Source organism: Trichoplusia ni, chromosome 8, assembly GCF_003590095.1.
Source record: "Trichoplusia ni isolate ovarian cell line Hi5 chromosome 8, tn1, whole genome shotgun sequence".
Taxonomy (NCBI): domain Eukaryota; kingdom Metazoa; phylum Arthropoda; class Insecta; order Lepidoptera; family Noctuidae; genus Trichoplusia; species Trichoplusia ni.
The window spans coordinates 15633455-15660929 of record NC_039485.1 but is presented as its reverse complement, the minus strand read 5'-3'; the positions used below and the strand labels follow the sequence as shown (position 1 = coordinate 15660929).

The following is a 27475-nucleotide window of genomic DNA, read 5'->3' as shown; positions in this document are numbered from 1 at the left end:
CGGAATTCAAAGATACTTAGAGGTATCTTATGGATAGAGATAGAAAGTCAATTTATTATTTATCTTTAGCTTAGACAGAGTAATTTAGTTTCTCTGTCTACAATCTTTAGACACTTTCAAACATCTTGAAATAGCGTATAAATAACAAAGCCGAAAATAATCAGCTGGCAACACTTAGCATTGAAAATATTGATTATGAATTGCACAACTTTTTAGCAAAAAATGAGGTAAATTAACATTATTTTTGTTTAGTTTCATATAAATTATGATGAAAATTCTTGCTAGAAGACTGTTAAAATGAAAAAAGCACATTTGGTTACCAAAATATTTATTAAAACTAACTATATTTAATCTTAAACTACAACTTAAAACAGGCAACCAGAACATTAAAAAGAGAGTGTTGTAAAGTAAAAATATTTGCCTATAAAATTAATCCTCAAAGGTACTTTGACCTATAGTTATATTATTTGCAGGAGAAAACTCACACCCCATGTATTTATTTTCTCGTATTGCCTGTGTGATAACTTTACACCATAATATATCAGTTGCCAGTAAATGTGGGTCACAGAAAAGTAATACAGCAGCCTGGCCTCTTGTTATGGCTACATTAAACCTTTTTGGTTGGCTCACAAAGCCTAAAGCATATTTTTGGTCAGTAACTAACTCGGACTCAGTTGACCTTACAGTGGATAATATAATAAGAGGCTTTTCTTGACCTTGGAATTCTTCAACAGTTCCAACTTTAGGTAGCAATAAATTCATATGTTGAAATAGACGTCTTATATGCTTAATCTGAAAAAGTAAAGATTTTTAAGTAAAGATTATTTTTAAAAGTAGTTTCATGAAACTTTAAAGTTCAGTGTGTACTTTGTACTCAAATCTGTACTAAAATACTAGAAATTAAGAGTGGTTGCAAATAAATTACGACCACTCTTAATACAACGAAAACTTTAAGAAGCATGGCAATTTTTAAACTGGTCGTAATTTATTAGTTACCTGAGCTTTATATGGAGTAATGATGCCAATTTCATCTGGAGTAACATTTTTTCTGTATAGTTTACATACAGTCAATGCTATCATAGAGGCCTCTTGAGGATTATACCAGGAAGGACTATCCGACGCTCTTAAGTTGCTGCCTTTTACTCCATGTACAAATATACCACCACATTTTTCCTCATCGTTTAATTCATATATATCAGAAACAATGTTCACTATCTTTTGTATAAATGGTGTATTTCGATCAATCATAGCTACTAAAGTTGAGTCATAAAATATTTCATTAGAAATCGTCAAAATTTCCTGCAAAGACCTGTAGTTGTATGTCAGTAGTGTTACTAACTTATCATTGAACCCAGTTTCGAAAGACGCCAGGTCTTTTTGATACGGAAACGTTTCGAGAACTCTCGATAAAAATGAATGCTTCAAGCCAAACTCTTCACAATATGGTGAAAATACAACTGGCCCGAGTTGCATAGGGTCACCAGCTATAACAATCTGGCCACTTTCTTTGTTTATAAACGTCATGGGTATCATGATCTCTGGTTCTATCAATTGTCCTGCTTCATCAATTATTATATGAGTAAAGTGCCCTTTTGGCAATTCCATTTGTGCTAAAGTTCCAAGACAGTGACATGTACCTATAGTGACTTGATACCTCGAAACGTATGACGCAGGCACATTCAAATTAATCCCATCCTGTACCATCTGACTTGATGGTGCAGTCCTTTCTACAGCTATATTTAAAGTTGCACAATAAGGTTTTATTGCATCTGGAATGTTTTCGGAGTCGATCATGTAATTTGCAATAAGCCTGATTATTGAATTGGAGAACTGTTTTCTGTATTGTAACAGTCGTTCGGCGATCAAATTAGCGGCGCTGTTTGACGGCGTGGCTACAAGAATACGGCTGTCAGGTAGGTACGTTAATATCTGCAATAAGGTTTCTATGACAGTTACAGTTTTTCCTGTTCCGGGTGGTCCGTATATAACATAAGGCAAGGGCCGACATTCTCCTAATAAAATGTTATGTACAGCAGCCTTTTGGTTGGAGTTCAAGTCTTCATTGAACCACTTAATGTTTCTCAGTTTATCAGCGGATACCTGTGGTGGGCGTGTTATGATACGAGACGGAAATAGAATATCAGGGCCCAGTTTGGAAATAGCTAAATTAACAGCATGATGAGACTTTCGAAAAGTGGACCTATTGAGGTGAAATTCTACTGAAACATCGCTGCCTTGATATTTTGAATGGAATTGGGGATGAAATTTGATCAATAGAACTTCGCCTTGAATTGCATGAATATAACCTTCGTATGACGGAAGATTATCATCCAATAGGTCAGTGACGACCACTTTGTCACCTGGAATGATAGACGGCCTCTTTTCAGCCAACCCTTTAACTTCTACACCAAGATACTCCTGACATCTAGTTAAAAATGTATTTGCAATGTTATAAGCCTTTATATTAATAGTTGCTTGCACTTCTTCTAAGTGCAACAATGTGTGCCATTGGTCAATATAGTTTCCAATATTTAAAGACTGTAGTAAACAAGGAAAAGTTGTTTCAATTTTATCAAAGCTTTGTTTTCGTTGACAATTGTTGTTGTCACTGTCACTTAATATCAAGTTCCACATTTTTTCTGGGATAGGATATTGACCAATTCTAACAGCAACGAAGTTCGCATTTCGTTTTAGCTTCACACCCGGTATAACAGTTTGATCTTTTCCTCGAATACCATTCATGATCTCAGCCCTTTCCCGGCCAGACTTATAACTGAAGTTAACATCTGAATCTGGTTCTGAAGAAATATTTTCAGTCAATACATTTATTTTTATAAACCTTTCAACTTTGAATCCTCTGAATGTTATTATCATGTGTTCTTTGGAAAGTCCATAAAACTTGGGGCAACAGCTGATTGTTAAGGAAAAAGTTTCATTTGGATTTAACCTTTTTGGTGCATTTAAGAATGGGCTGATGTTTACTTGCGAATCTCTTTTCTTGCAAAGAATCATCCATTTGTATACAATTACTTGTTGATAGCCCTTATTAGTGATGTTTAAAGTAATTTGGGGCCTTTCATTGAAGTGCACATTTTCAAACTTTAGAGGAAATGTTACTTCAACATTGTGTTGTTTTTCATTTTCTAAACTTATTTGTTCTACATCATCTACAGGTCCAACAATATTTTGGGTTATCAATGGCAGTTCTGTTATTTCCATTTTTATGACTCTCCAATTGTAGATACCTTGATTGCTTTCAACAGCTTCAATATTGGCCTGCAAACAGAGAGATATACCAATAAATATATTTACTTATAGTTTACTTTTACATATGGGATGTGAAGATAATTGCCAAAAACAAACAAATTTTCATACCTTAACACCAATTTGAGGATCACTGCTACATATGCAACTAGACTTGTGAACAAAAAACTCTTTATTACAAACTCCATGTTCTCCATTCCATTGAGTAACAACAGCTGACAAAACTTTACTTCTTAATGGTTGAAAAGATTTTACTTCTAAGACCTGTAACCAAAGAAAAGAAAGAATAAGTATGTGTTTAAAACTTTACATAAGTAACCTTCACAGTGGCTTTTAAAACTCACTCTATTTGAAGACATATCCATGGGCTGATCTTCATCAAACTGAACAATGCATTTCAATTGCAAGAAGTCTCCTTTCACCGGTATAAAGGTCGCTGCAACATTATCTAGACTGAACTTGAGGTCACTGTCCTTCATAATAACCATTCGCTTATCCCTAAAGTCAACTTCACCAATGATGACATGCTCAATAACTTTGTAACCACTTTCTTCAACGTCTGGTTCAAAGTCTCCCCAGTGTTCTCCGTTGTTGGTTAGGATTCTGACAACAGTTATACTGTCATTGCTATCCTTGTAGCATAGGTATACAACCTTATCATTGATATTAAGTCTTATAGAACAGGCTGTTGTGCTGCAATATAGCATTCCGTCAATGAGCACATAGTCGCCCTCATCGCTGATGTGTGTTATAATGCCTGTAAATCATGCAGTTTAAAGTGTGTTAAAAGAAAATTCTGGTTAACAATTTTTAATAATTCAAAATGACTTTCAATTCATTTATGTGTATGACCATTTTTATTTAAAAGATATTGTATTTCTGTTTTAGTTTGTTTGAAACTTAATAATGTTCAACTACATGAACAAATAAATTTTAATTTTGGACTGTAACTATAATCTGATTCAAAGAATATAGTAACAGGCACAAATTTATGAAGTGTAATTAAAATGTTCAAGACTGTTAACTAAAAACTGTTAACTAAATGCGGACAACATCACATACAATTGTTCTGAACCCAAAGTAAGTTGCTCAAGCACTTGTGTTATGGAATTCAGATACAACGAAGGTACCACAAACACCCAGACCCGAGGCAATGTAGAAATGTGAATTTTTACATTGACCCGACCGGGGATCGAACCCGGGACCTCAGAGCTAGCGACACCTTGAAACCGGTGCGTACGCCACTCGACCACGGAGGTCGTCAAAGACACAGGCAAACTTTCATCAATATAATGAGTTCAGCAAAATTAAATAGACAAATTCTTCCTGCATAAGTAACCCAATAAAAAAAATACCTGTTCTCTCATAACAATCGGCCTTGTTGATAGCAATCTCATCATTGGAATTCTCTTCTTCCTTATCCCTTTCAAAGTCAAGCTTAAGGAGTTCTTCAGCCAAATAATCTTCCATTTCCTTATCATATTGCTCTACTGAGTTGTATGAAAACAAATAATTGAAAAAAGACTTAATGTAAGAAATCATTTTGTTGTTTTTTTTTTTAATGCCTTAAGTATTATTGTACAAATCCTTTGTCATATTCAAACTCCCATTCAGTGGATTTCAGGAAATCAAGCTCTTTTCTTAATGACTGGATGCGTTTTTGATGCATTTCCTTTTGAGCATTTTTTAAAGACTGTTCAATACTTAGACCAAGATCTGCATGGTTGAGAGACTGGTCGAAATTTTGAATTCTGCTTTGAGTTGTACCCTGAAATATCAATAATAATATTAATATCAAAGTTTAAAGTTTAAATAAGTCTGAAATTTTATGAAAAGATGAAATGGGTAAAGTTAATATTTTACTCTAACAAGGAACAAGTAAATATATAGATTTCATATTATGCTATTCTAAGGGGTAAATCAAGTGGTCGAACATCTAATAAATATTAGGTTATTCCCTAAATAAGTGGTGTTTCCCAATAAACTGACAAGACAATGGACAGGCAAAACTTGTGAATGCTTTTTTTTTGTATTTATTTGTGTTATCAGAGGATCACTGAAGCTTGTTGTGCATATTTATACAATGTTCCTTAATAAGACTATTCAGAACTACCTACTACTCAACAAAAAACGTATTATGTAGGTATTATATTTTGTTAAAACATACTGACAAGAACAGATTTAAATAAAACAACGTAAAGATCAAAGCTATAAACATATTACAAAACTCACCTGAGGTGTCTCAGGTTCTGAAGGGGAATACGTAGACTGTGAAATGTTGCTTGAAGTAGACATTATAACAATGCAAAATTAATTATAACTTATTGCATAGTGCTTAACTTCGTGAAACACATCATACTATAGCTCTTTTGCAACTATTGTGGGAAAAGTATAAACTAAATAAGCTGAGGACTTTCTTTATATAACCAAGCACTTTTAAAGCAAGCTTCTGGATACTTTCAGCTGTTGTTGAAAGACAACAGCGAAGCACGCCAGGATTCGATTCTGTTACTAGTAGAGGTTTTAAAGCCAGGCCAGCAGGCTTTTCAGGCAAGAAATAATGTCAGTCAATTGTCAAAACAAACAACCGCCACAGGTTTATATTTCTATAGTCCCAAAGACATTAGTAGAGTATGTAATGTCTGCTTTGTCCAGAGTAGATTTGGAAAGTTTAGACATTATGATAGAAACAGACCTACAGAAAATCACTGATATCAAATGTTTATAAAAATATGCGCATAAGCTCATTGTTATTGGTTTCCAAATACCTATGTTCTTGGTTCTGAAAAAAAGTGTGATTATTGTTTTTACTATCTGTATTTGTGTCGGCTATGGTCATAGAAAAAGGAGAAAAATATTTCTGAAATGTCAAACTGTCAAACAAAATTAGTAAACAACACAAAAGCAAACTTTTTATCGCATTCATTTAAATATTACAAAATTGGATTAAACATATTAATTAAGTAGAATGGCTGATAAAAAGTTTATATTCAAAAATAATGGAAACGATGACTATTTGGGTATCAAATGTTTTCAAGTCAACCCTAATGTAGAGATGAAGGAAATACCAACGAATGGTGAAGAATATTTATTGAAAGTAATGTCTGAACGTGCCAATTATGCCTCAATAGCGACATGCAAATTACCTAACTCAGAAATATACAAAAATTCTACTAGTAGTTATAAAGAGGTAAGTAAAACAAGTCCTTTTTACTGACTGTAAAGTCACATCACAGTTCACGAAAATAAGCTAAGGTTTTATGTCAATTAAAATTTTAAAATTTCAGCTTGAGAGTTTAGACAGTTTTAGGATGCTAGAGCATCCTGAAATACCAGACAAATTAAAACCAACAATTGAATGGCAAAATATACAGACAGCAGACTTTTCAGACCTTCATATGTATGTAGTCCGAATGGCAGCAAAAAGAAAAGGAGAATTGCAGGGAATTTTCCTAAAGTCATTCAAAGATTACATTGAAGAAGGTGTCATTCAATGGGCAGTCTTAATAACAAGTATAGACCCGACATTGTCACATGTGGTGGGACTAACACAGCCTAAAGTTGATGCTGGTTTAGAAACTATTCTGTCATTATTGCAGAAAGTAAAACCAGGACAAACAATTGATCGCAGGACAGGTAAGACTTATAAATTGTTGTAGGTAAAGTTAATATAACAGACGGTTTGGTTAAAATTGAACCAAATATTATTTGGTATTTGGTTAATCAGTGAAATCACTATTCGGTGCTTCTCTAATTGTTACCATTCATATTAAAGTGGCAGTCCTGTTTGTTTTTGAAATGAGGTAACTGAAGAAATAGTGATACAATTTGTTACACTGATCTCCTCAACTTCACTATGAGTAAATACTCAAATATACAAAATACGCAAACACAGTAAGAAATTATTTATTTGCAAAAATAAGGTACAAAATATTGGCGAGATAGATAAAATTGATCTCTGATTCTATCAAAATATCTGTCTGTATTAATTTGATCATCTCCATATTATTATATATTAGTACCTTTTTGTCAGGATTATGGCTGCATGCTCTTTTAGCTGCCACAAGACAACCAACACAACCAGACACAAGTTTCCTTTTGAGAAGATTATCTAGAAGGTGTGCTGAGATAAGGTAATACAAAAATGTTGTAAAATAATATGAACCAATGAACCAATTTACAGAATTCTCTGGACAAATTTAATTTACTCCCATTATGAGTTATATGAGTAAGTATCAATATATAAAAGAAAAGAAAAATGTCTGACCTCACCTCAACTTAATTTTAACTAATACATGGACTCTAATGTTTTTTTTTATCATTTCAGATCCCACATAAACATTGATCACGAAAATGCAGTAGAACTGGCAACACCTCTCAATATTTTTATCTGTATCATTGCAAAATATTTTGGACAACATGACCTTGGTGACTATGAACTATATGATTCTAAAGTAGCTCAAATATATTTTTGATTGTATTCGTGAAGTAGGATCAATGTTCGTATGATAATTTAGACATAATGTACGAAAGGACTAAGTAGGCAGAAGGCTTTTGAAAATAATGCGAAAGGCCTGTTCTGACCCCTATTAGATTTCAGGAAACTACACAGGTATCATTTTGACTATTAGTAAATACTTAGAAATTCAAAAATATGGAGTCATGTAACTTGAGATCTTTGAATGAATCTGGCTCAAGGTCTCTAAGTACTTTTGACTAACAGCCAAGAATTTGTCATTAAAAAAATAGTTAACTAGTTAAGTGTAAATATTTTTGGTAATAAATAATTCAAATTTCAAGACCAATTACTGAATTTCATTTTCCACTTGTAGAAAAAAAAAATATTCCTCACATCCATCTTATGCATTCATCTGTAGAGATGTGTGGTCAACACTTATTATTTCAACCAAGGGATCCCAATCTTGGGATTTGTAAGTTGTGGGCAAGAAGTACCATACCATTGGTTGTTAGGAAGTCCATTTTAAGAGTCAGAGAGATCATTTGAAACCAGTCGCCAAATCCGCCGTCGACTCTTTCTATTAAGGTATGCCTGAAGACAATACAAGAAATAAAACAACAGAATGATGTATTTATGATTTTTATAATTAAACAATCAATTATTACAATTACAAATCGATGATATGTACCTATCTATAAAATTATAAGCCTTTTCAAACGATTGGAGAATGACACCTACTAAATAAGATACAATAATTACATAAACTAAGAATCAGATGAATTATCCCTCGTTAAAACGCGAGCGAACTAAGAAAGTATAGTAATTTCTTTCAAGAATTCAAGATTAAAAAATAGCATCTGTTGAGTCCATAATGATGATTTCTAGTTTTCTACCATCAGTGTTTTATATTAGAATATAGCAGCAGTAAAATCAGATGTTGTTTCTTAATCCTTAATATACTTGTACTACTATAGAAAGTCCTACAATATAAACATACTGGAGTCAATCAACTATCATCGGTACGACAACATTAAATACTTAATAATCACTGGAATCTAATTGTGCCACTTTAAAGGTCTGAATACCACCCCAAAAATTAAAACATCAATTTCATAACAAAAATATTTTGAAATCTTCCTAAAAGATATAAGATACTGTTGTAGATTATACGAAAATAGATAATAATGTAAATAAACGAAGAATAAATTATACCATGTCTATCGAGGTTTTTGATAGAGTGATTAAAAATAAATTTTATCAATTCATATAGGCGAATAATTTCCTCTAAACACTTTTAGGTACCCCTCTAAAAAATAACCCGAATAAAATCAATAAAAAAAACTATCACAGAAAAGTAGACAGATCATTTCTTTAAGAGTGCACATTTCTACTTTTAAAATGTTGATATAATTTTATTGCACTTATATTCATATTTTTTAATCCCTACGTAGGTATCGAACATGTCTGTAAAGTTACTAGGTTTTAGAAAACTAATGAATTCATGTTGAAAAAGTTACTACTAGAGGTAAAATCGCAAAAAATATTTTCTTATCTAAATACATTCTATGTAGATAGGAAAATATTTCGTTTCAGAAATACCTATTTCTTATCTTTGGATTTCTCAGTTTAGGTATCCACTAGGTTTGAGCGTTGTTAAATTAAAGAAAATAGAAAATAATAGTCAGGTACAGATTTCATTTCAAACAGACTTAGCTAGTTTTTATTGCTAACCTAAGTGAAAGCGTATAATGTGCAACTACATTTAAATGGCACATTTAAAGAGATATACCTACTTTATTGATGTATCAATAAAAACGTTTCATTGAAATTCATGGCATATCAATTTCACGATGGATCTGTTTGACCACAGATTGTTTCCTCAAACGATTTCCAGCTTAAAACATGGTTGGAATAGCGCCTTATAAACCCCTTTAAACTATTATTGCTTTAAAGCTATACATCGTATCATTATTTTATTTGTTATATGATTTTTGGACATAACAGAGTTCATGCAGAATATAAATAAAACCAAAAAACGTACAGAAATAAAGTTATGATCATGCGTATAAGCTAGGCTATGTACAGTTTCAGCTTCACTCGTCGTCATTAAGAAGGTCTGTGCACGATTTGGCTTTGGTAGATCTGAAAAAAAAGAACACATTATAATTATTGCTGCGTACGAAACTATGCTCTTACTCTTTTTGATACTCTTTCACGTAAAACCGCTGAACATTTAGTCGAAACTGGGTACACAGGTACCTAGTAATTAACCTGGATAGACACAAGGGATGTTTTTTAACCCGATTTTATTTTCCATGGGATCATTTTCGACAAGGCGGGCTTGCGGGCGACAGCTAGTACCTACGTAATGTGGATAAATAAGCAGGAAAGTCCATGGACCAATAAAAACAGTGTGTAAAGTGAAAAAGGGGTTTCAACACGTCAATTTGAAGCGTAAGTATTCAGACGTAATGGGGAATTTGCATAAAATTGGTATTTCTGTAATAGTTATTTATTGTAATTAATGTTATTACTCCATGTTAAAATATTAATTTGCAATTAATATTTCTGCCCTACGATAAATTAGATATGTAATTATAATAAGCCGGTTTATGAATAGCGCGTAATTACTTTTGTTAATATGGAATAATTTTATGCGAAATGGGAACATATTTATTGAGGAAATGAAATAATGTTATTTTATTTCAACTTGCGGTTTTTAATAGGCATATTAAATAAAGTATTATCGTATTTACTGCGAACGAAATAACGGTGTTATTCTTAATTTCCGAACAATTTTATTTTCCTTTCTTTATTCTTTTGTAAAATAAAATGTTGTATGGACCTCATTCAATCACACATCTCAGCATGTTGTACTTACTGCTCTATATTGTATTCTTTATTCTTTTAGACATATTTGAATTAGGTACTCACTGTGGGTTTTTGACTCTTCGACATACTCTTAGTTCTATGGGTCCACTGCGGACTGACTTGAAAAGTGCAAGAGCTTCAACATGAGCAAGCTCATGGCATGCGTGTCCATTCACCGCCAGCACTTCATCTCCTGAAAATATAAATTAAAAGTTAACATTTACAAGAAATACCGAAATAATGATTATTTTAACGTGAGGAAAGTATTTCCTAAGATATACATTTTATGAGACAAGAAATGCCTCAAGTAGCCAGCTGTTTTTTGTGCTACATCTTGAAGGCAATTACCTCGTAATTTAGTTCGGAATGTGCACATATTCAATCTGTCAATATAGTTATCATTATTGCCGTTCCATTATCAATAAATTATACATGCAATAGCGTTGGAGGTATCTCGTGACTGTAATGTTCTATTGAAATTAAAATGACATTGAAACTTATTATTTTGCTGCGCACCCAATTATGTTTTAAATATGTCGCATTTCGTTGCAGGTTCAAAGGTTAAACTTTATGAATACTTGATACTAAATGTATAGTGATATTCCTCAGTACTCTGATAACGGCAGGAACCCGGTGTCAATATTGTAGTTGTATCACAATTCATAAACAAACATTTATATCATGTGTGCAGTCGTTCAAGTTACAATAGCCAGACAGTTGATGTTATGCACTTTGTTATTGTGCTGCTTCGTCGAACTAAGTGGCTTCCTATTCTTATCATATCACATTCCTTAACGTTTAAATTATCACTGTTTATTACTCAGTATCAAATACCGATTACTAGGTAACTGGCGAATATCACTCCCAATTTAATGTTTAAAATGATTTGGAAATTGTACATACCTGCTTTTAATCTCCCGTCTTCTACAGCTTGGCCTTGTGTAAGTATGCTTTTGATGAAGATGCCCAGCGGGCCTCGAGGGGAGTCGCGCCCGCCCACTATGGTGAAACCAAGAGGTTTCTTCCCGTGGCCCTTTTCAAAGGTGATCGTGTGGTAGGTGTGCGTCGGCGCCCTCGGCCTCCGGGGTAACGTACAAAAATTAGCCGCATTTGGCGTTTGTGTTTCACTCTCACTATCGTCTTTGCATTTTGTCCGCTCGGCGCCGTCGGGCGTATCGACGTTGACGATGTCGCCGGCACAACTGAGCGCGAGCCCGTCCTTGTTGGCGCCACCGTAGCTCACGACCTGGCGGCGCAGCAGCTTGTTGTTCATGCTGCTGTAGCTCGCGTTCTGGCCCTTGAGGAAGTGCGAGTGCGCCGCCACCGCGCTGTCGGCCGACTCGTCCGCCGCTGATAGTGCGGTGTGATTACACGCCGACTCATCCTGCGACCGACGCCGGCACATACTGACGTCACTTTTATCAGCCCGTTTTTCCTTTCCTAAAATTATAGCATTCTCGTAATCTACGGAGCTTTCTCTCATTAATGTTATGCTCCTTTGGGATAGTTCTCTCTGTCTGGCGTCCGACGGCTTGTCCCGTTGCCTACAAATAACTATATCGATATCCGCAGAACCGGATTTGAGAGCTTCTTTGGCTTCAGACATAGTGAGGTCTCGAAGTCTTCGACCATTAACGTTAAGCAATTCATCTCCGATACGTAGAGTGCCTTCCCTGTAACGAAAAGAACATAATTATTAATGTCGCAAAGAGTCATTCACAACTGAGTTAAAATATATAACAACTAAAAAAAAAAATATTAATTAGCTACAGGCTACGTCTTTACTGTTATTTTAATTTTGCTGAATGTAGCCACATAATTATTATATTTGTTTAGCATATAGTCACAACTATAGTTGTGCATTTATTAAGTTTTATCTTTTAAGCTGTAAGTCTTCCACTCTAATTTAAGGCTGGTAATAATAAAAAAGAAACTTAGATAAAGATTAATAATTGACTCACTTTTCTGCTAAACCTCCAGGAACAACATGGGCGACTAAATATCCGACATGACCTTCATCCGTTAATTTAGTTTTGGCTATAAATATTCCGAGTTCATCAGACGGATTGTTTCTTATTATCCGCACTACTTTAAATTCTGATTGAGATTTATCTGTCCTATTACCACGCATTGGTTTCCTGCAAGGAGGGATTGGCGGGATACCGCAATCTCGACTAGCATCCCTTTGGCGCATTCTCTGCTTTTCGGTTAGCTGTAGATATTGGGGCTCCTCATAATCATTTTCTTTTTTTGGCATACGTCTCAAAATTTCTTTGCGATCCAACGATAAGGCCCTTTGGGTATGCCTAGGTCTTGGTCTTGGACAGTCCTTCCTTTCCCTGCTCATTCTACCTGAGACTCTGGCCTTCATATAGCTTTGATCGCCGGATATACTTCGGCCATGACAGGGGACAAGCGTGTGCGCCTGGGAAGCGGAACTTTCGCATCGTGATGATATTCGGTCGCTGTCAAAAATAGAAGATGCAGCCGACTCGTTTACAAGAATTCCGGAATCTGCATCTTCACAGTCCTGAATTAAAACATTTTCATCATCACACGATATTTGATAGACGTCATCATGGAACACGGAATGACCCTTCTGGAATTCTTCTAAGCCAGGCAGCGCTCCGTAAGAGAAACTACGTAGCTTAGCTTTGACCCCACCCTTTTTCTTACGACTTTTACTTACTACACTGGTTGACTTTAAAATATTATCATTACTTGTATTTACTTCCTCATCGTTTTCTCCAGCTTGTCTATAAAGCTTTGAAAGAAATTTGTTTGTTGATGACTTAAGGTATCTATCCGACATGGCTCTTAGTTTTGCCGACAGACAGGAACTGGGGCCAACAGACTCCTTTCCATCCTTAGTCTTAAGTTTATCAGTCTTTTTTTGAGAGTTGAGCGCTATAGGCGTGTCGTCATAGGTTTCGTAATCATCATTAAAGATTTGATCACTTGACTTTGATAGTTTTGCACCAGCTTTAGGTATTGCATGATATCGATCACACTCCGAGCCGGAGCTGTAACAACGGGTGCCTCTATTGGTAAATGATTTGCCTTCCCTCCAGTGACACTCAACGGGACTAGTCATACTTTTTACGAAAAATACATCGTCGTCATAATTTGGCATTTTTACCCAAGGGTTATGATTCTCAAATTCAATGTGGGTGTCAGCATAATTGTTGGGATATCGACAATTAGTGACGTCCTCTACGTGTCCGAATCCACTGCAATCGCTTCCAGAAGTTGAAGCGGCGTCATCCCCGTGCCGCAGAGGACCGTTCGATTTGAAACAAGACAGTTTAGTGTTCTTAACTTTATCGAGCAACGGGTTTCGCCTTTCTCGACACACCATGTACTCTTTCTCTAGTGAGCCTCCGCGGTTTTTACGCGATGTATTATAACTTTCCTGCGGTGAAGTGGGACCGCTTTGTAGCGATATGCGTCGACTAACTGGAGTCTCACCACCGCGGTGGCATCTATGCGGAGATTTTTCCACGATTATGATTTGATCGCTGAGATTGTAAAAATTTGTTTCTACTGAGCTGCTGCTGCTTTTGCGGTTGGGGTAACGCACTGGAGACAAATCTGAAAAATAAAGCAAAACTCCTATTTAAATCTGCTACATGTACAATATTTTGTGAGTATGTAATTAAATAAGTAGAAGCAAATGTCTCTAAGGGGCTTGTATTTACTCTAAATTTGTACAACTGATACGAAAACAAGTTTAGTAAAACTTGTAAATTGTAATCTATAATACCACAACTTTCAAGTAAACAGACACGGTAATACATATTCATGTTATTGAGTAGGCTCCAGGGAAAGTTACACTCCCTTTCCCTCAGATAGTTGGTGCCAAGTTAATGTATCAACTGACAGAAAGACACTCGTTAAACCAGAAGTGTCAATTACATGCTAATTGTGTCAGTAATGTGGCCTGTGAATTCCAGTAGGCGTCCTAATGACGTCATTATCGTGTTATGTTACCTTAACGGGTACGGTCAACTTTCTTGAGATCAAATCCCAACATCTATTCAAGTGTCAAACGGTAAGTAACTTCCTATTTTCTCTGTTTCTTTACTGGCCGACTGTTACATAAGCATGAGGTTTTGCGTGATTACGTAAGGAAAAGCCCGTTGCCTATTAATTAGCGATGACAAATCGTGAGTTTGTATAGGTGCATGTCGATTGCCGAAGACACTTAATGAAGACTCGAATACAAATGAAGAACAAATTACCGCATAAGTTAATTACAGAGCCAAATGGATAAACAGAAATGCCTTACAAATGACAATTTAATGCAGAATAGAATTGTACATCGATTTATTTTAACGTGTGAACAGAGAAACGTTTTTCCTGTCTCTTGGTCAATGTACGCACAGTGTATCTGTGGGTTGAATTAGTTATTCATTGACTTTTCCTATTTACCTATTTCATTGATGTTTGACGTAAATACGTAAAATGTAGAACAAATTCAATTCGCTAACGTATTTTGTTTATAAACAATGACCATAGCAGGAAAGGAAAAAACAACTCACAATTCTTATAAGAGAAAACCCATGTTTACTAAGCTGCACAAATAATATAGATAATGTAATTCACCTAAGCAGCTTATTGACTAATTATAGTAGGTGTGCACATTATACAGAACACAATAATATCTATTGATTTAATGAACATAAACCCACATATTTATTGAATGTATCATTTAATAAGTAAACACGCTCTAAATAAGTTTTATCTTGTTTACATATTGTTGTTGCTCACCGACTTTGTAACCTCTCCTTATTTAAACACTGGTGCAAGTGATAGCTAACGATCTAGACGTCTGAATGGTGGATAATAACATTAAAGGCTGACTCGGTCAAGAGGAAATAAAGCAATTTGTAGGACAAAGATTTGTGATATCGTGGGAGGTAACAATGAGGACCATTAGTTTGGCCCACACAATGCAACTGTTACGGCCCTGTGTGGGTTTTATGCACTTTAAAAACACCCTTATGTACTTTTATGCATTTCAAATGGATTTGAATTGAGTAAGACAATTAATCTATTAAATTGAGGATTGGAATTTATGGATGAGCGGTGTGAGTCAGTTTCTCTTTCTTTTATATTATCTTAGACACACTATTCTCACATATTTTTTGTGCATTCGATATCTGGTTGGAGATAGTCGGTGATATAACAGATATATGATGATAATGCGGATATTACGCAGACTGTTTGGCCTTGACCACATTTTTTTCTAATTCTGATAAAAGTTGTTCAACGTCCAAACGATGGTATGTTTTAAAGATATTGGAAAGTATTTTCACTATTTAAAATCATCATATACACGACTGTTAATTTTTTGTATCTGTAAAACGATATTATTTTAATGAATCTAGAATTAGAATATCTTTATTTAACACCTTCAGGCGAAAGTTGAGCACGTTCAGTCGAAAGTCTGAATTATCTACAAAGGTTCAAAAAGTTGTATCTAAATCTTAAGTTACGTATTTCAACTACTTTTTTTCTTGGTATAAGGTGTAACATAGTTCTACATACATCGCAACTGCGTTTTTTTCTTACAGAACGCAAAAAAAATGCTTGGCAACTAATCTGAATAAGCCTTAACAGAGAAAATGTAAAAGCATGAATGCTTTATGTTTTCATACATATTTAGTGCCTTGTAAATGCATATTTTACACTTTGATTTCTCCTCTAGCTCTATTGCATTTATCGGCGTTACCTGAAGATAGATGAAGGTATGTTTGTATCTTGCGAGGATGGAATCTATCTATCCTGACTCCCGACAGCTTCGGGGGCGTAGAAATTGAATTTATAACCAATTTCATGCCTTACTAGATCAATCAAACTGTGCCAAATTTCGTCAGTCTAGCCGTTTCTTATTAAAGATCATAAACCTATAAACAGCTTCCTGTATTATGACTTAAATGAAAACAGGTTTACTTCTAAATGATAATATTCCGCAACTTTGGTTAGGTTAAGAGAAATCTATTTCAAATAACATACGTATATTACATAACAAATATTTTATTTTACCCGATGCGTATAAAATTAAAGAACAGATGATACCGCATCTCTATGAACTATTCCAGAGCCAACAGGTTCTCATTCATTACACCCAAACACACACACACACACACACACACGTATTTCACACAGTCGTAGAAGCAGTAGAGTATTCAATACACATTTTAAGATTTATTACAATTATTTACTATATTCTGATTAATGATTATAACACTTACCGATCCTTGACCTACGCGCTGGTCTTGGTTCGTCAGGCGTCACGGCGAGCAGCCGAGGCGGCTCGCCCTTTTTGAACCACCGCATGCTCCCAATGATCACTCCATGATCATCTCACTGAAACAAATGAAATTCAATGTTATTCCTCTTAAAATAAGACACAATTTAGCTAAGTTGGATATTCTTGGAGAGTATTATATGCAGTTTACTGTTTGGCCAGAGATCTTATTCGATTAAATTGTAGCTTTCTTCGTTTTCACATCGTAAATCACAATATTTCGTTTTGCAAACATCTACTGTTTATGCAGAATGCACATGAAAATCAAGTATTGTAAAAAGATAAAATCATGGTACCTGTATTTATGTACGTGATTAAACACTAACACACTTGTGTGTTTGTGTGTGCTAAATATCTTGAATGAATATGGAATTTGTGTTCATTAAAATAATAAACGTAATTATCTAATGGACATAATTATTCAACTGCAGGAAAGAGCATTTAGCAATGCGGCACCAGTACAATTAGTATAATTGTCCGATTAAGGTATTATAGGATTAATATTTCGACACAATCAAATGTTAATGTCAAACGTTTAGAACAAAATACAAGTGCAATTTATTACTGGCTGAATTTACGAAGCACATAAATGCCATAATTTAACAAACATTTAATAAATAAAAAGAACTTGTTTTGCTCATAAAAAGTGACGAAAGGTATTGTCGAGTAGCTTTACTGGCCACTTGTAAATGTTGCAATACGTTCAAAGAGCACAGGTGCCATTGAACACTTCAAAGTAATTAAGTCCTGACAGGTTTCTCAAGTCCGTCTCCTTTTACGATAGTATTTGTACATACCTACCTATTTCTACATGGACACTTGGACTTGGGCTAGCTTGCGTAAGTAAAAAGTCGAATATTAATTATTTATTGGTGACGAGGTACGGGTTGCAATTGATTGCATTGCATACAACTTATTAGTTGGACCATTGGACTGGACCGAACCTCAACTCGTAAAGTACTTTACTTACTTTAAATTCAACTTTAAAATCTATACTAATATATAAAGCTGAAGAGTTTGTTTGTTTGAACGCGCTAATCTCAGGAACTACTGGTCCAAATTGAAAAAATATTTTTGTGTTGAATAGACCATTCATCGAGGAAGGCTTTAGGCTATAAACCATGCTGCGACTAATAGGAGCGAAGATACTAAGGAAAATGTGAAAAAAATAGGGCAGGTATAAATCATAACTTATATCTTTTACCCACGGGGACGAAGTCGCGGGCAACAGCTAGTATGATAATAATATTCAAAATACTAAAGCTAAAGTCGATATTTTTATTTTTAAAATTAGCCTGAGCGGACCAGACTTCTTCAGTTTCATAGCTAGCTATTTCTATTTGTTTTTTTTGGGTATGTATTACTAAGCTAACGTATTTTGTTACAGTTATTTGATTACATAACTAAAAATCTTTGTGTATGTTCCTTAGAAAAATAATATAACATTGGCCTTAGCTACTCTGCGTTCTATACAAGTGGCCTGAAGACTTTTCTTGAAAGTTAATATGTAAAACACTCATATAGAATAGCAACACATAATATATCTGCATTAAACTTGGTAAATCTTTCTCATCCAAGCCGCTCCTTGTTTGAACACGACAGTCCCAGCCCGAAGCGAGGCTACTTTATCATATTACATTATTATCATAACTAATGCCTAATAAGATACTAGCTACTGCTTCGCTGGCCAACTACCTACTTTAATAAACAAAGGCTTTATGCTTACAGAGTAAAATTAAAGCCCGTTGTTTAATAGTAAAATGATGACCTATTTAAATGTAAAACTACGACGCAAAACTGTAAGGTGCTTACGTATTTATACTGACAAAGGTATTTTCGAAGACATTTAAATTGTCAAATTCTAGTACCAACGTAACCTGGTCAACGTTTTGTTTTAATGCAAAAACATTGTTTGAGTCTGCACGGAGTGTCGGTCCTCGCAAAACAACGGGAACAGCGTGTCTAAAATAAACATAACGACAATGTAAGCAAGATAGAGCACAGCGTCCATTTTTTGTCGATTACCGTCCACTATCCAGTCCCATGTTTGCCTAACAACAAAAACATCGGAATGTTATATGCGCATACATCACAGCTTCATGTATCATATTACACGTTACCGATACATCACATTCACAGATCATTACATTATCTCGCACATCCATCAGAGCAGTCACAACATGGCCAGTTACCTATTAGTTACGTAGCGTCGCGACGCGGTGATCGCGACAAATCATATCGTAAGAAACGAAATCGAACTCGATTTAATCACGTAACGTTTAACCTTGCAGGTGGCAGCTGTACTAGTGTTGTGTAACAAATCGATTCTTTTTTACACTACAATTGGTACTGGAAATGTAATCTCACCGGTCTTGTTAAACAGCTAAATAGTTCCAATGCCTATCAATTAATGTAATTGATCGATTACGAACAATTAAGACACTCGATTCATATCAATATCTGTGTCAATCATTAATTTATTTAGGGAAAAGTGGTGCTGCCTCGAGATAACCTTCTGGTCTTGAGCGTTGCAAGATAAATGATTTATGATTTATCGCTCGTATAATTAGTAAGTAGGTTGACGAGTGTCAATTTATTATGTACACAAGATACGGGTTAATTATTTCTTAACTAAGTACATGTGTTTACAGTGTGCCACGAGGAAAACTAAGTAACTCAGTAAACAGTTCTGTAATTTGCCTAAAATGTGTTTCATTATACTTTTTAATGCAGTATTGCATTCCGATTAAACGAGTCCAACAAAGCAAAAAAAGAACTGTAATGACGATCATTCAACAATGCGTCATATATTCGAGACGGCACACTGACGTATAAACTCCATGAAATACGTTTCCAATTGATAAAGCACATTTTATATTCGATGAGTTTCTTTTACTGGTAACGACGTCTTCACAAGGTTTCCGCATACAAATGATGGAGGAAGTGAGCAAAGGAACTGGGGAGAATACTGTCGCATTAATTAGATCCTTGTGCGTCTTGCAGAATTGTTTGTTTCGTAATTAATACGATACAAGGTTCATTGTAACTCTTGATATACTAAGTCTAGACAGTTTACAAACATTGCAGAATTTGGTCGAAGATATTCCTTGGCCGGAAGTTAGTAATTAAATTAGACTAGTTCGTGGTACAGTAAATTAGTTCTTAAGTTAAATAAAAGAAGAACAATTTTATTTCAGATTAAATAACATGTTTACAAAAATTCGTACTGATGAAATTAGGTATGCGATATGCCACAAAAATTTCACTTACTTATGGAATAAGTCAACCTTTAGTACCTACCTTCGTTTCCAATATCTTTATCTTTCGAAAAAGATGAAAAGATGAAAAGATTACAATGCAGTGTAATCATTACACTGATGGTGGAACAATGGAATCCATACGATACTTGGTATTATCGACACGGAATGCCGTTCGAAGGAACTTTCCCATCTAACTTCGTAATAAAGTTATGCAAGTTTTATATTTCATCTTTCATCGCAATAAGTTCAATGGGAACATCTTTAATACCGGAATCAGGAAATACCTTTTGTACCGCTACTGAGAATTATAAACGATAGGATTTTTTCGATTGAGAGAAACTTTTAATTGTTGGAGTTGTAAATTGAATTAAGGAAAGTTAATAATTCTAATTGAATTCAGGAAAGGCAATTATTCTGTTTGCAATTCTACTGAGCATGGATCTAATTGGTTGAAAAGTCTAGCCAGCAGAAATCAAGGTTTGACGATCGAGGCGTTTTTTTTTTTAATTCATGATATTGCGTTTCGTTTTACGATACCATAAAATATATACGATTTATTAAAGCATGTAATTGGATTATATTTTGTAAGAGATTCATATTATTTGTTTTGACTGTCGGAACAACTTATTCTACTGGAAATACGAAATTCAGTGAGTTAGCAAATGAGATATTCTATATTGTGCTTGATATTTTGTTAGAAATAATATTATCAGCTATATTATTTGTAACGTTGTATAGTAGTCGTGTGGATACTGGTCAGAATTTTATACGCGAGCTTCAAATTATACCATTTCAGCAGTACCTAGATCGCATGTCCTAAATAAATAAAAAATTTATAAATTTACATTTTACCTTCAATTGAGTAATTTCCAAACTAAATCAGATTTCTGAACACAAAAAACAACAGACACTTCCTAATTTACACCACATCAACTAAATTCACAATAAATATTCCCAAGTTCGAGTATAAAAATCGTATAAGATATATTATAGGTACACATACACTTGAGCCGCACGTATTTACATGAACAGTCGTAAAGCGTGTGTGATTCATATATGGAACGTACATAATATATGTACCTTCGAACGCTGATGTAAGCGTGGATGACATTTTGGTAGCGAACGTTAAAGGGTATGTTATCAAGTTAAAGAATACATAAATAACTGGTACAAGGAAATAGTGAAAAGTTCCAGTGGTTACCACTGTGGTCACACTATCAAGGACAGAGAAAATCTATTAAAGGATTTTTTCGGGAAAAAAAAAACAGTTGGATTAGCCACCACAAACCACCTTCGCAATATGGGCCATCTAGAGCCCACAAGCGCTTATTTCTAATGCTGATAGGGAAGTCCATCATCAAGTACCAAAGGTAGTGCATAGTACTCAGCGTAAAATATCGATTCATGTAATGAAAGGGAGACGTCGCATGTGGTCTGCCATACCTGTCTCTTTCATTTGACAATAATGTCAGTTATTTATCGTTCTGATGCTGGCTTAACCTTCTAACCCGGTTAACGAGTTCTACGGGCTCGGGCCCATTTGTATTTATGAATTATCGTTTTCCAATATTAGGTGTTTCATATTACAGGTAAAACTAATAACAAGCATTCATCTTATTAGAAACACGCAAGAGCAAGTATTGTGATCAAATTTCTAACATTTAAGACCCCGTTAGTTAGCCGTGTCGGTCTAAAGAATAATTTATTAAAATCCTAAGTTCTGGTAAGGCTTTTATTGTAAGTACCTACAATATGTTCTGGATAATCCGAGAAAGAATAATTTTAAGAAATTTCAAGAAGAAAGAAGAATATCAGGTGGCAGAGATCCATATAAATCTTAACCTAGTACATGATTTTTACTTATGAAAACGAATGTTTTACAATTAACCTCACCTTAAATGTTACAGTTCTTTTGACGTCATGTTTTCCAACCAACCGTAGAAGCATTCACGTAAGAAACTACGTAAGTGTAACGTTAAATGTTTTGTTAAACTTGATCTTGAATTTGCGAGATAAGTATACATTCTATCGATTGACTATAAGTATGAGATATAGAAGGGGTTATAAGTTCTGAAATAAAGCATGTAACTGCTATTCGATCAACACGTTTTGAAGTTAGACTGTTCATATGGTGAAAGACAATTGCCGCTCTACGCCGTCTCACTGCTCACTGTCATCTTCCAAATCAGTACTGCAGATGGCGGCAGGATAAATAAAGTATGGCTATCTCTATGCTGCAATAGGCTAAACATATAGCAGACCGATTGCACGTATTCACATCACTTACACACATTTTCTTGGAAAATTAATGTTATGCATTTCTGTATGACACAAGTGAGATTAAAAACGAATTACCAGTCTACTAATTTCGAATCTAGGCGAATGAAGCTATTGAGGCTTTACATCAACGTTTCTTGTGAGATCAGGTACGTACGTGACTACTTTTTCAGAAAAGATATCATTAGTACACCGTCTGGGTTTCTAAGAGTCCTAAGTACCTGAAACACGTCTCGAGGACACCTTTTAGAACGAGCGTGACTTATGTTTTAAACTCAGACTTAAAAGGAGGTTTTTATACTTGTAACTTTTCTATCTTTTCTATAAGTGTAGTTCTATTTAAAAATTATAGTAGCTTTTTTGTATGAAATCTTAGTATTCTTAATTAATTACGCGTAAAGTTTGTCTGCGATAGTCCTAAACTACTTGCTCGATTTCAATAAAATATACAGACTGTGCAGTATTTTTTATATTAAACGATCGGATAGCTAACATCTCAATTTTTAGCCGCAACATTATTCTCGTACTATTCATCTATAAGGGGGATAACACCTCGTGTTTGCATATATATTCACGCTTTCTTTTGTTTAAAATTGACATGGATATCAGTTCTAATCTAGATTAAATTATGCATCAGGACAATCAGGAGTGACAGGCGACCAACATTTTCTTAAGTGTAAAATAATCTTCAGTCTTCGTTTTTCTTTGTAAAACGGAGTTATTAGATTTTAGTTCTTACATTAAGTTAATACTGAAACGGCACTAACAATCCCATTGTGTCCTTATCTGAAGTGATCGTAAATTCGATGTAGATATAAATCTTTTATATTCTATTCATGTACGCGCATAAAACATTTTCTTAGAATTTAAAGTTGACAGTAAACATAAACATGTGTGTTGTATTTTTGTTAAGAGATAGACATCATTTTATAATGCTTAGCTTTGCAAACCATCTTAGAGAAACTTTTTGAATTAAACTTCAAATATATGCGCTAGCTGGTTGAAATGAGGAAGCTATAAATAACAGATTATAAGGTGAAATTAAAAAAGTATAAAAACCTATTACCTACATATATAAAATCCCTACACACAAACTAAATATTCTAATACACAAACTCAGTATGAAATGAAATTAAAAAAAACACCGTTGTCAGATAGAAAAATGCTACGAAAGCTGTCAACGATCTTTTAACAATTCCATTTAAGATGTATATCTTTTAATGACGACAGTTTAAAAAATATTGTTACTTTGTTGGTGGTCCGAAAATACAGATTTAATCAGCCTTATCATAATAACGTGTAAACGGACTTTTATTTTAAAATTATTTGAAGGAATGCTTGAAGAATAATCGTGAATCGTGTTTAAGTTTCAGTTCATATTAATAACCACAAAATATCGTGTTTATGAGTATTACCTGTCATCTCGGCGTATGCGTGGGTAGTGCGCAAAAACGCGTTCAAATAAACTTCTGTGACGTTTGTGCTAATGCCCTCGATACCCAGGCACAAGGCGAAGGTATGTTAGTGTTAATTGCAATAAGGTAAGTCTAGAAGCTATGCAAAACATCACGCAAGCTAATTTACAAAAAGTCAAATACTGTCAAATATCCTGTAGACGAGTGATCCTTAGAACTATCAAATAGTCATAATATATTTTATTTCAAAATAGAGTCCTACTTTAAATAAATTCGGTATTTGCTACTTCATCCATAATCAAATCAGTAGCCAACATAAAAAAATAATGACAAGAACTAAAAGAAGTGATTACTTATTAAGATTTTTGAAAGCACTTGTTCGTGTAATTTGCTATAAACGAATTCCTAACATAAAAAAGCAATCTTCTTAAAAAATGCGTATCAGCAACTTTTTCCTCGAAATAAGAGGAATACTATTTTGCTGACAATAAGCGCGGACTAGCGAATGCTGAGTAAAAGAAACAAAAGAATAATTGGGTTCCGTAAATAGTTATTTCGATGGAGAACTAACCGTACTATTTTTTTACGTATTATGGGAGATCGAAAAAGCTTTTTTGCGACTTTTTGTTATTGATAACGTGGAAAGTAGTAAATACTTGAGACTTTTGGATATTACCATCCAAAAGTCTCTCGCTTTGTAGTTAAAGTAGGTACTACGGTCGTAATGTTTAAGGCATTCTTACATTACAGACTTTATTAAAATAAAAGAACAAGGTGCTTCCATTTCAAAAAAGACAAGCCTTGCTAAGAACTTCAATTTAAAACTCCAACAAGAATTTCTTAGCAGTAGTGTTCAAAAGTTTCATCCCAACTCAACAGTCTCTAAATGAACACGAAGAAGCATTATCGCCGGTTTTTTTAAAGATGTCTAAGATTCTTTAGGAAGTCACGTAATCAGGTAACGTTAATTCAAGAACAACAGACCGACCTACATTCTATTCGTAGAAACAAACTATAAATGACTGCTAATGGAGTTCCTATTTTAGTAAGTCGAGCATTTAAAAAAATCTTGAAATTTGGGCTAATGGGAAATTATATACTAAAGTTATTAATAGTAAATGGATCGCGGAGAACGCTACTAGAAAAGGTTTTTGTCTCTGAGGCATTCGGTATTCTTACTTCCTACAAATATTATAAGGAAAGTTCCCAATATTTATGTGGGATAAAGAAAACGATGAAGTAGGCACTAAGAAACGCATAAAGAAGTATATGGAAGCCCCTTATGGATCCGTTCCAAATCTTGTCCTATTTATTCATTTCTCAAGGTTTCCGGGAGGAAATTAAGGACCGCTGTGAGGGTTCCCATTGAACATTATTCGAATAAATTATTGTTCATATATTAGCTGTAGTTCTGCGGAGGAAAGTTATGACTATTACAATGTCTGCAGTGCGTATAATATATGTTATAGCAAACTCTCAGCAAATTAATTAACTATCTCTATAATACCTACAAAAATACTTTGGCAATTTGTCCTTATAGTTCGTGTGCAAATAATCCGTGAGCCAATATTTCGATCGGTGGGAAGCTTGATTAGTCTTCTTAATTAGCACCACAAATATTTGCTAGGTGACCTCAGTTGAAACAAGAAACACAGGATTTCACGATTTTAATCGAATAAATGCAATAACAGCTTCGTATACTTTAAAAAGCTAAGTAATAGTGCCAACTAGAAAAAGAAATTCTTATCCGAAAAAACCACGAGGAAGAATATCTTAATGAATTCACTTTTATCTAATGCATTATCTTTCCTCCACATTTCTCAGCTTCTTTTTGTTTCGCATTGCATAAATAGCTCAGCTTTAAGGATAAAGTTTCATCTATATGGAAATAACAAACATTTAATGTTGATGGGTGAGCCTTTTTGTATCCATCTTTGGCATGGTATCAAGAATTTTACTTAATAAAGGATATGCGCATCCTTCTTTCACAATGTCAAAATTTGTGTATATTTTCTTGGGGTACGATTTTTATTCGAATCGTTAGAAGAAAGTTTGTATATTGTCAACATTGTCAAAAGTCTAACGCAATTATGGCGTGGGATTTCCAATTCTGCATCAGTACGATTGGCACGTTGTTTCGCAGTAACTAATAACTGCTATTAAGTAATCTATGACACCGGTTCGTGATTCTATTTATGTAATAAAGTAGGGAAGTCTGGCTCGCAATCGATTCTGACTACGTGCCATACCCGCTAAACCTTGTAGGTGGCCCTTCGTAGATTGAAAGTTTTGTAACCATAGTTCTCATTTTTCCGCACTATCGCCAGTTCCCTAGTCCAAATACCTACACAATATTTCAGTATACAGGCTAATTTAGCAGACAGATCCTTAATTAGCTCAAATCGTTTTAGGGTTCTACAAATGCATTCTATTCACTACATTCTGCATTTACACCATAAAGCCTTAGTGGTACTATTGCCTAGGCTAATCCTAATTAGAGGTGGGATGTTAGCTTCGTTTGAGCCAAGATCTAGCGGTTTTAATAAGGGAATATTTTCGTTATACCGGGATGAAAGAAGTTTGCTTTCATAGTTTTGCAACATACACTGAGTAGCTTATACTAATGAGAGAAAATCCTTCTACTATGTTCTTATTTAGGCTCAATAATATGTTTCTAAGACGTTATGTTTATGGTGAAGTTACGATGTAAAAGATGTCATCTTAACTTCTCCATCTTCATCCAGAATGACTCCGGTCCAATTAAAGAGCCGCCTCCACGATTTCATCTAACGATTATTCTGGATTTACTACCCTAGACGGAGATTACCTTTAAGTATCTGATCTTGATCAAATCGCTTTCAATTTATCTCCATCTAATCCAGTCCGGTTACATATTAAGTCTTTTTTATTTTTAGACCAGATTAAAACCAGGTCTACAATGTAGGGTTAAAGAGCGGAATTAAATGTTTTATTAGTGACCAAGGCTAAAGGTCGTGTAGAATATTCTTTAGGTATATGTCTCGCTTCGTGACAAGGCACTGTTAACGTTTTGAATGTAGACAGAATGAGTTCACTTTAACTGGAATTTTTATGATTCAATGCAACGAAGCAGTTTTTGGTACGATTTTAGAATATTGTTTTATTTCCGTGTGGATGACATTTTGTTTAAATAACCACTCTTCCGCTGAGCTGACTTTTGGTTGAAACGTTATTACGAAATATATCGGAATCTGAAATTTCATAACATATTGGAAATGCGAGGAAGCAGTAGGAATACAGATTTATAGTTGACATTTTATATAGGAGTCTCGTAAATATGTAGATATTCACCAAGTGGTTCGTTAAAATGTAATACCGTACAGAAACGAAGACACCCAATAAATAAAGAAACAGAAGTGACAAATGAATAATTAATATTTGTATAAAACAAAGGAGACACGACATCCTGAGAGCTTATATTTATTTCAAAGCATGTGCGAATTTTAATACCTAATGTAACAACTTTCATCAACACTAGAGTATTTAAAGCAGTTTACATTCACAATGAACTGTTGATTATTCAGGGTCTGGTACCGATGGCAATCGGAAGGTTTCGAGTGAAAACTCCTTTTGGAGA

At 34.5% G+C, this 27475-nt stretch overlaps 3 protein-coding genes across 3 annotated transcripts in view; 1 reads left to right on the top strand and 2 right to left on the bottom strand.

Annotated features, from left to right (window-relative positions):
* Nucleotides 1-336: 336 nt before the first annotated feature.
* Nucleotides 337-5873, bottom strand: LOC113496546 (probable RNA helicase armi). The gene is made up of 6 exons (XM_026875802.1): nt 5497-5873; nt 4620-5032; nt 3609-4021; nt 3376-3528; nt 997-3276; nt 337-792 (listed from the first exon to the last, which is right to left on the bottom strand). Exons 2-6 carry the CDS (start codon nt 4804-4806, stop codon nt 430-432), a joined length of 3396 nt encoding a protein of 1131 aa, XP_026731603.1. The 5' UTR covers nt 4807-5032; nt 5497-5873; the 3' UTR covers nt 337-429.
* A 243-nt stretch (nt 5874-6116) lies between these two features.
* On the top strand, nt 6117-8069 carry LOC113497005 (gem-associated protein 2-like). The gene is made up of 4 exons (XM_026876435.1): nt 6117-6454; nt 6552-6900; nt 7298-7397; nt 7592-8069. Exons 1-4 carry the CDS (start codon nt 6233-6235, stop codon nt 7737-7739), a joined length of 819 nt encoding a protein of 272 aa, XP_026732236.1. The 5' UTR covers nt 6117-6232; the 3' UTR covers nt 7740-8069.
* Nucleotides 8070-9411: 1342 nt separating this feature from the next.
* The window catches only part of LOC113497003, a 45364-nt gene continuing 27300 nt past the window's right edge, over nt 9412-27475 (bottom strand). Inside the window, exons 3-7 of the mRNA XM_026876433.1 lie at nt 16852-16966; nt 12556-14185; nt 11498-12267; nt 10658-10787; nt 9412-9865 (exon numbers count right to left, since the gene is read on the bottom strand). Of these exons, the coding sequence (XP_026732234.1) occupies nt 9817-9865; nt 10658-10787; nt 11498-12267; nt 12556-14185; nt 16852-16936 (2664 nt within the window). The 5' untranslated portion in view covers nt 16937-16966 and the 3' untranslated portion in view covers nt 9412-9816. The remainder of the gene's footprint in view (nt 9866-10657; nt 10788-11497; nt 12268-12555; nt 14186-16851; nt 16967-27475) is intronic.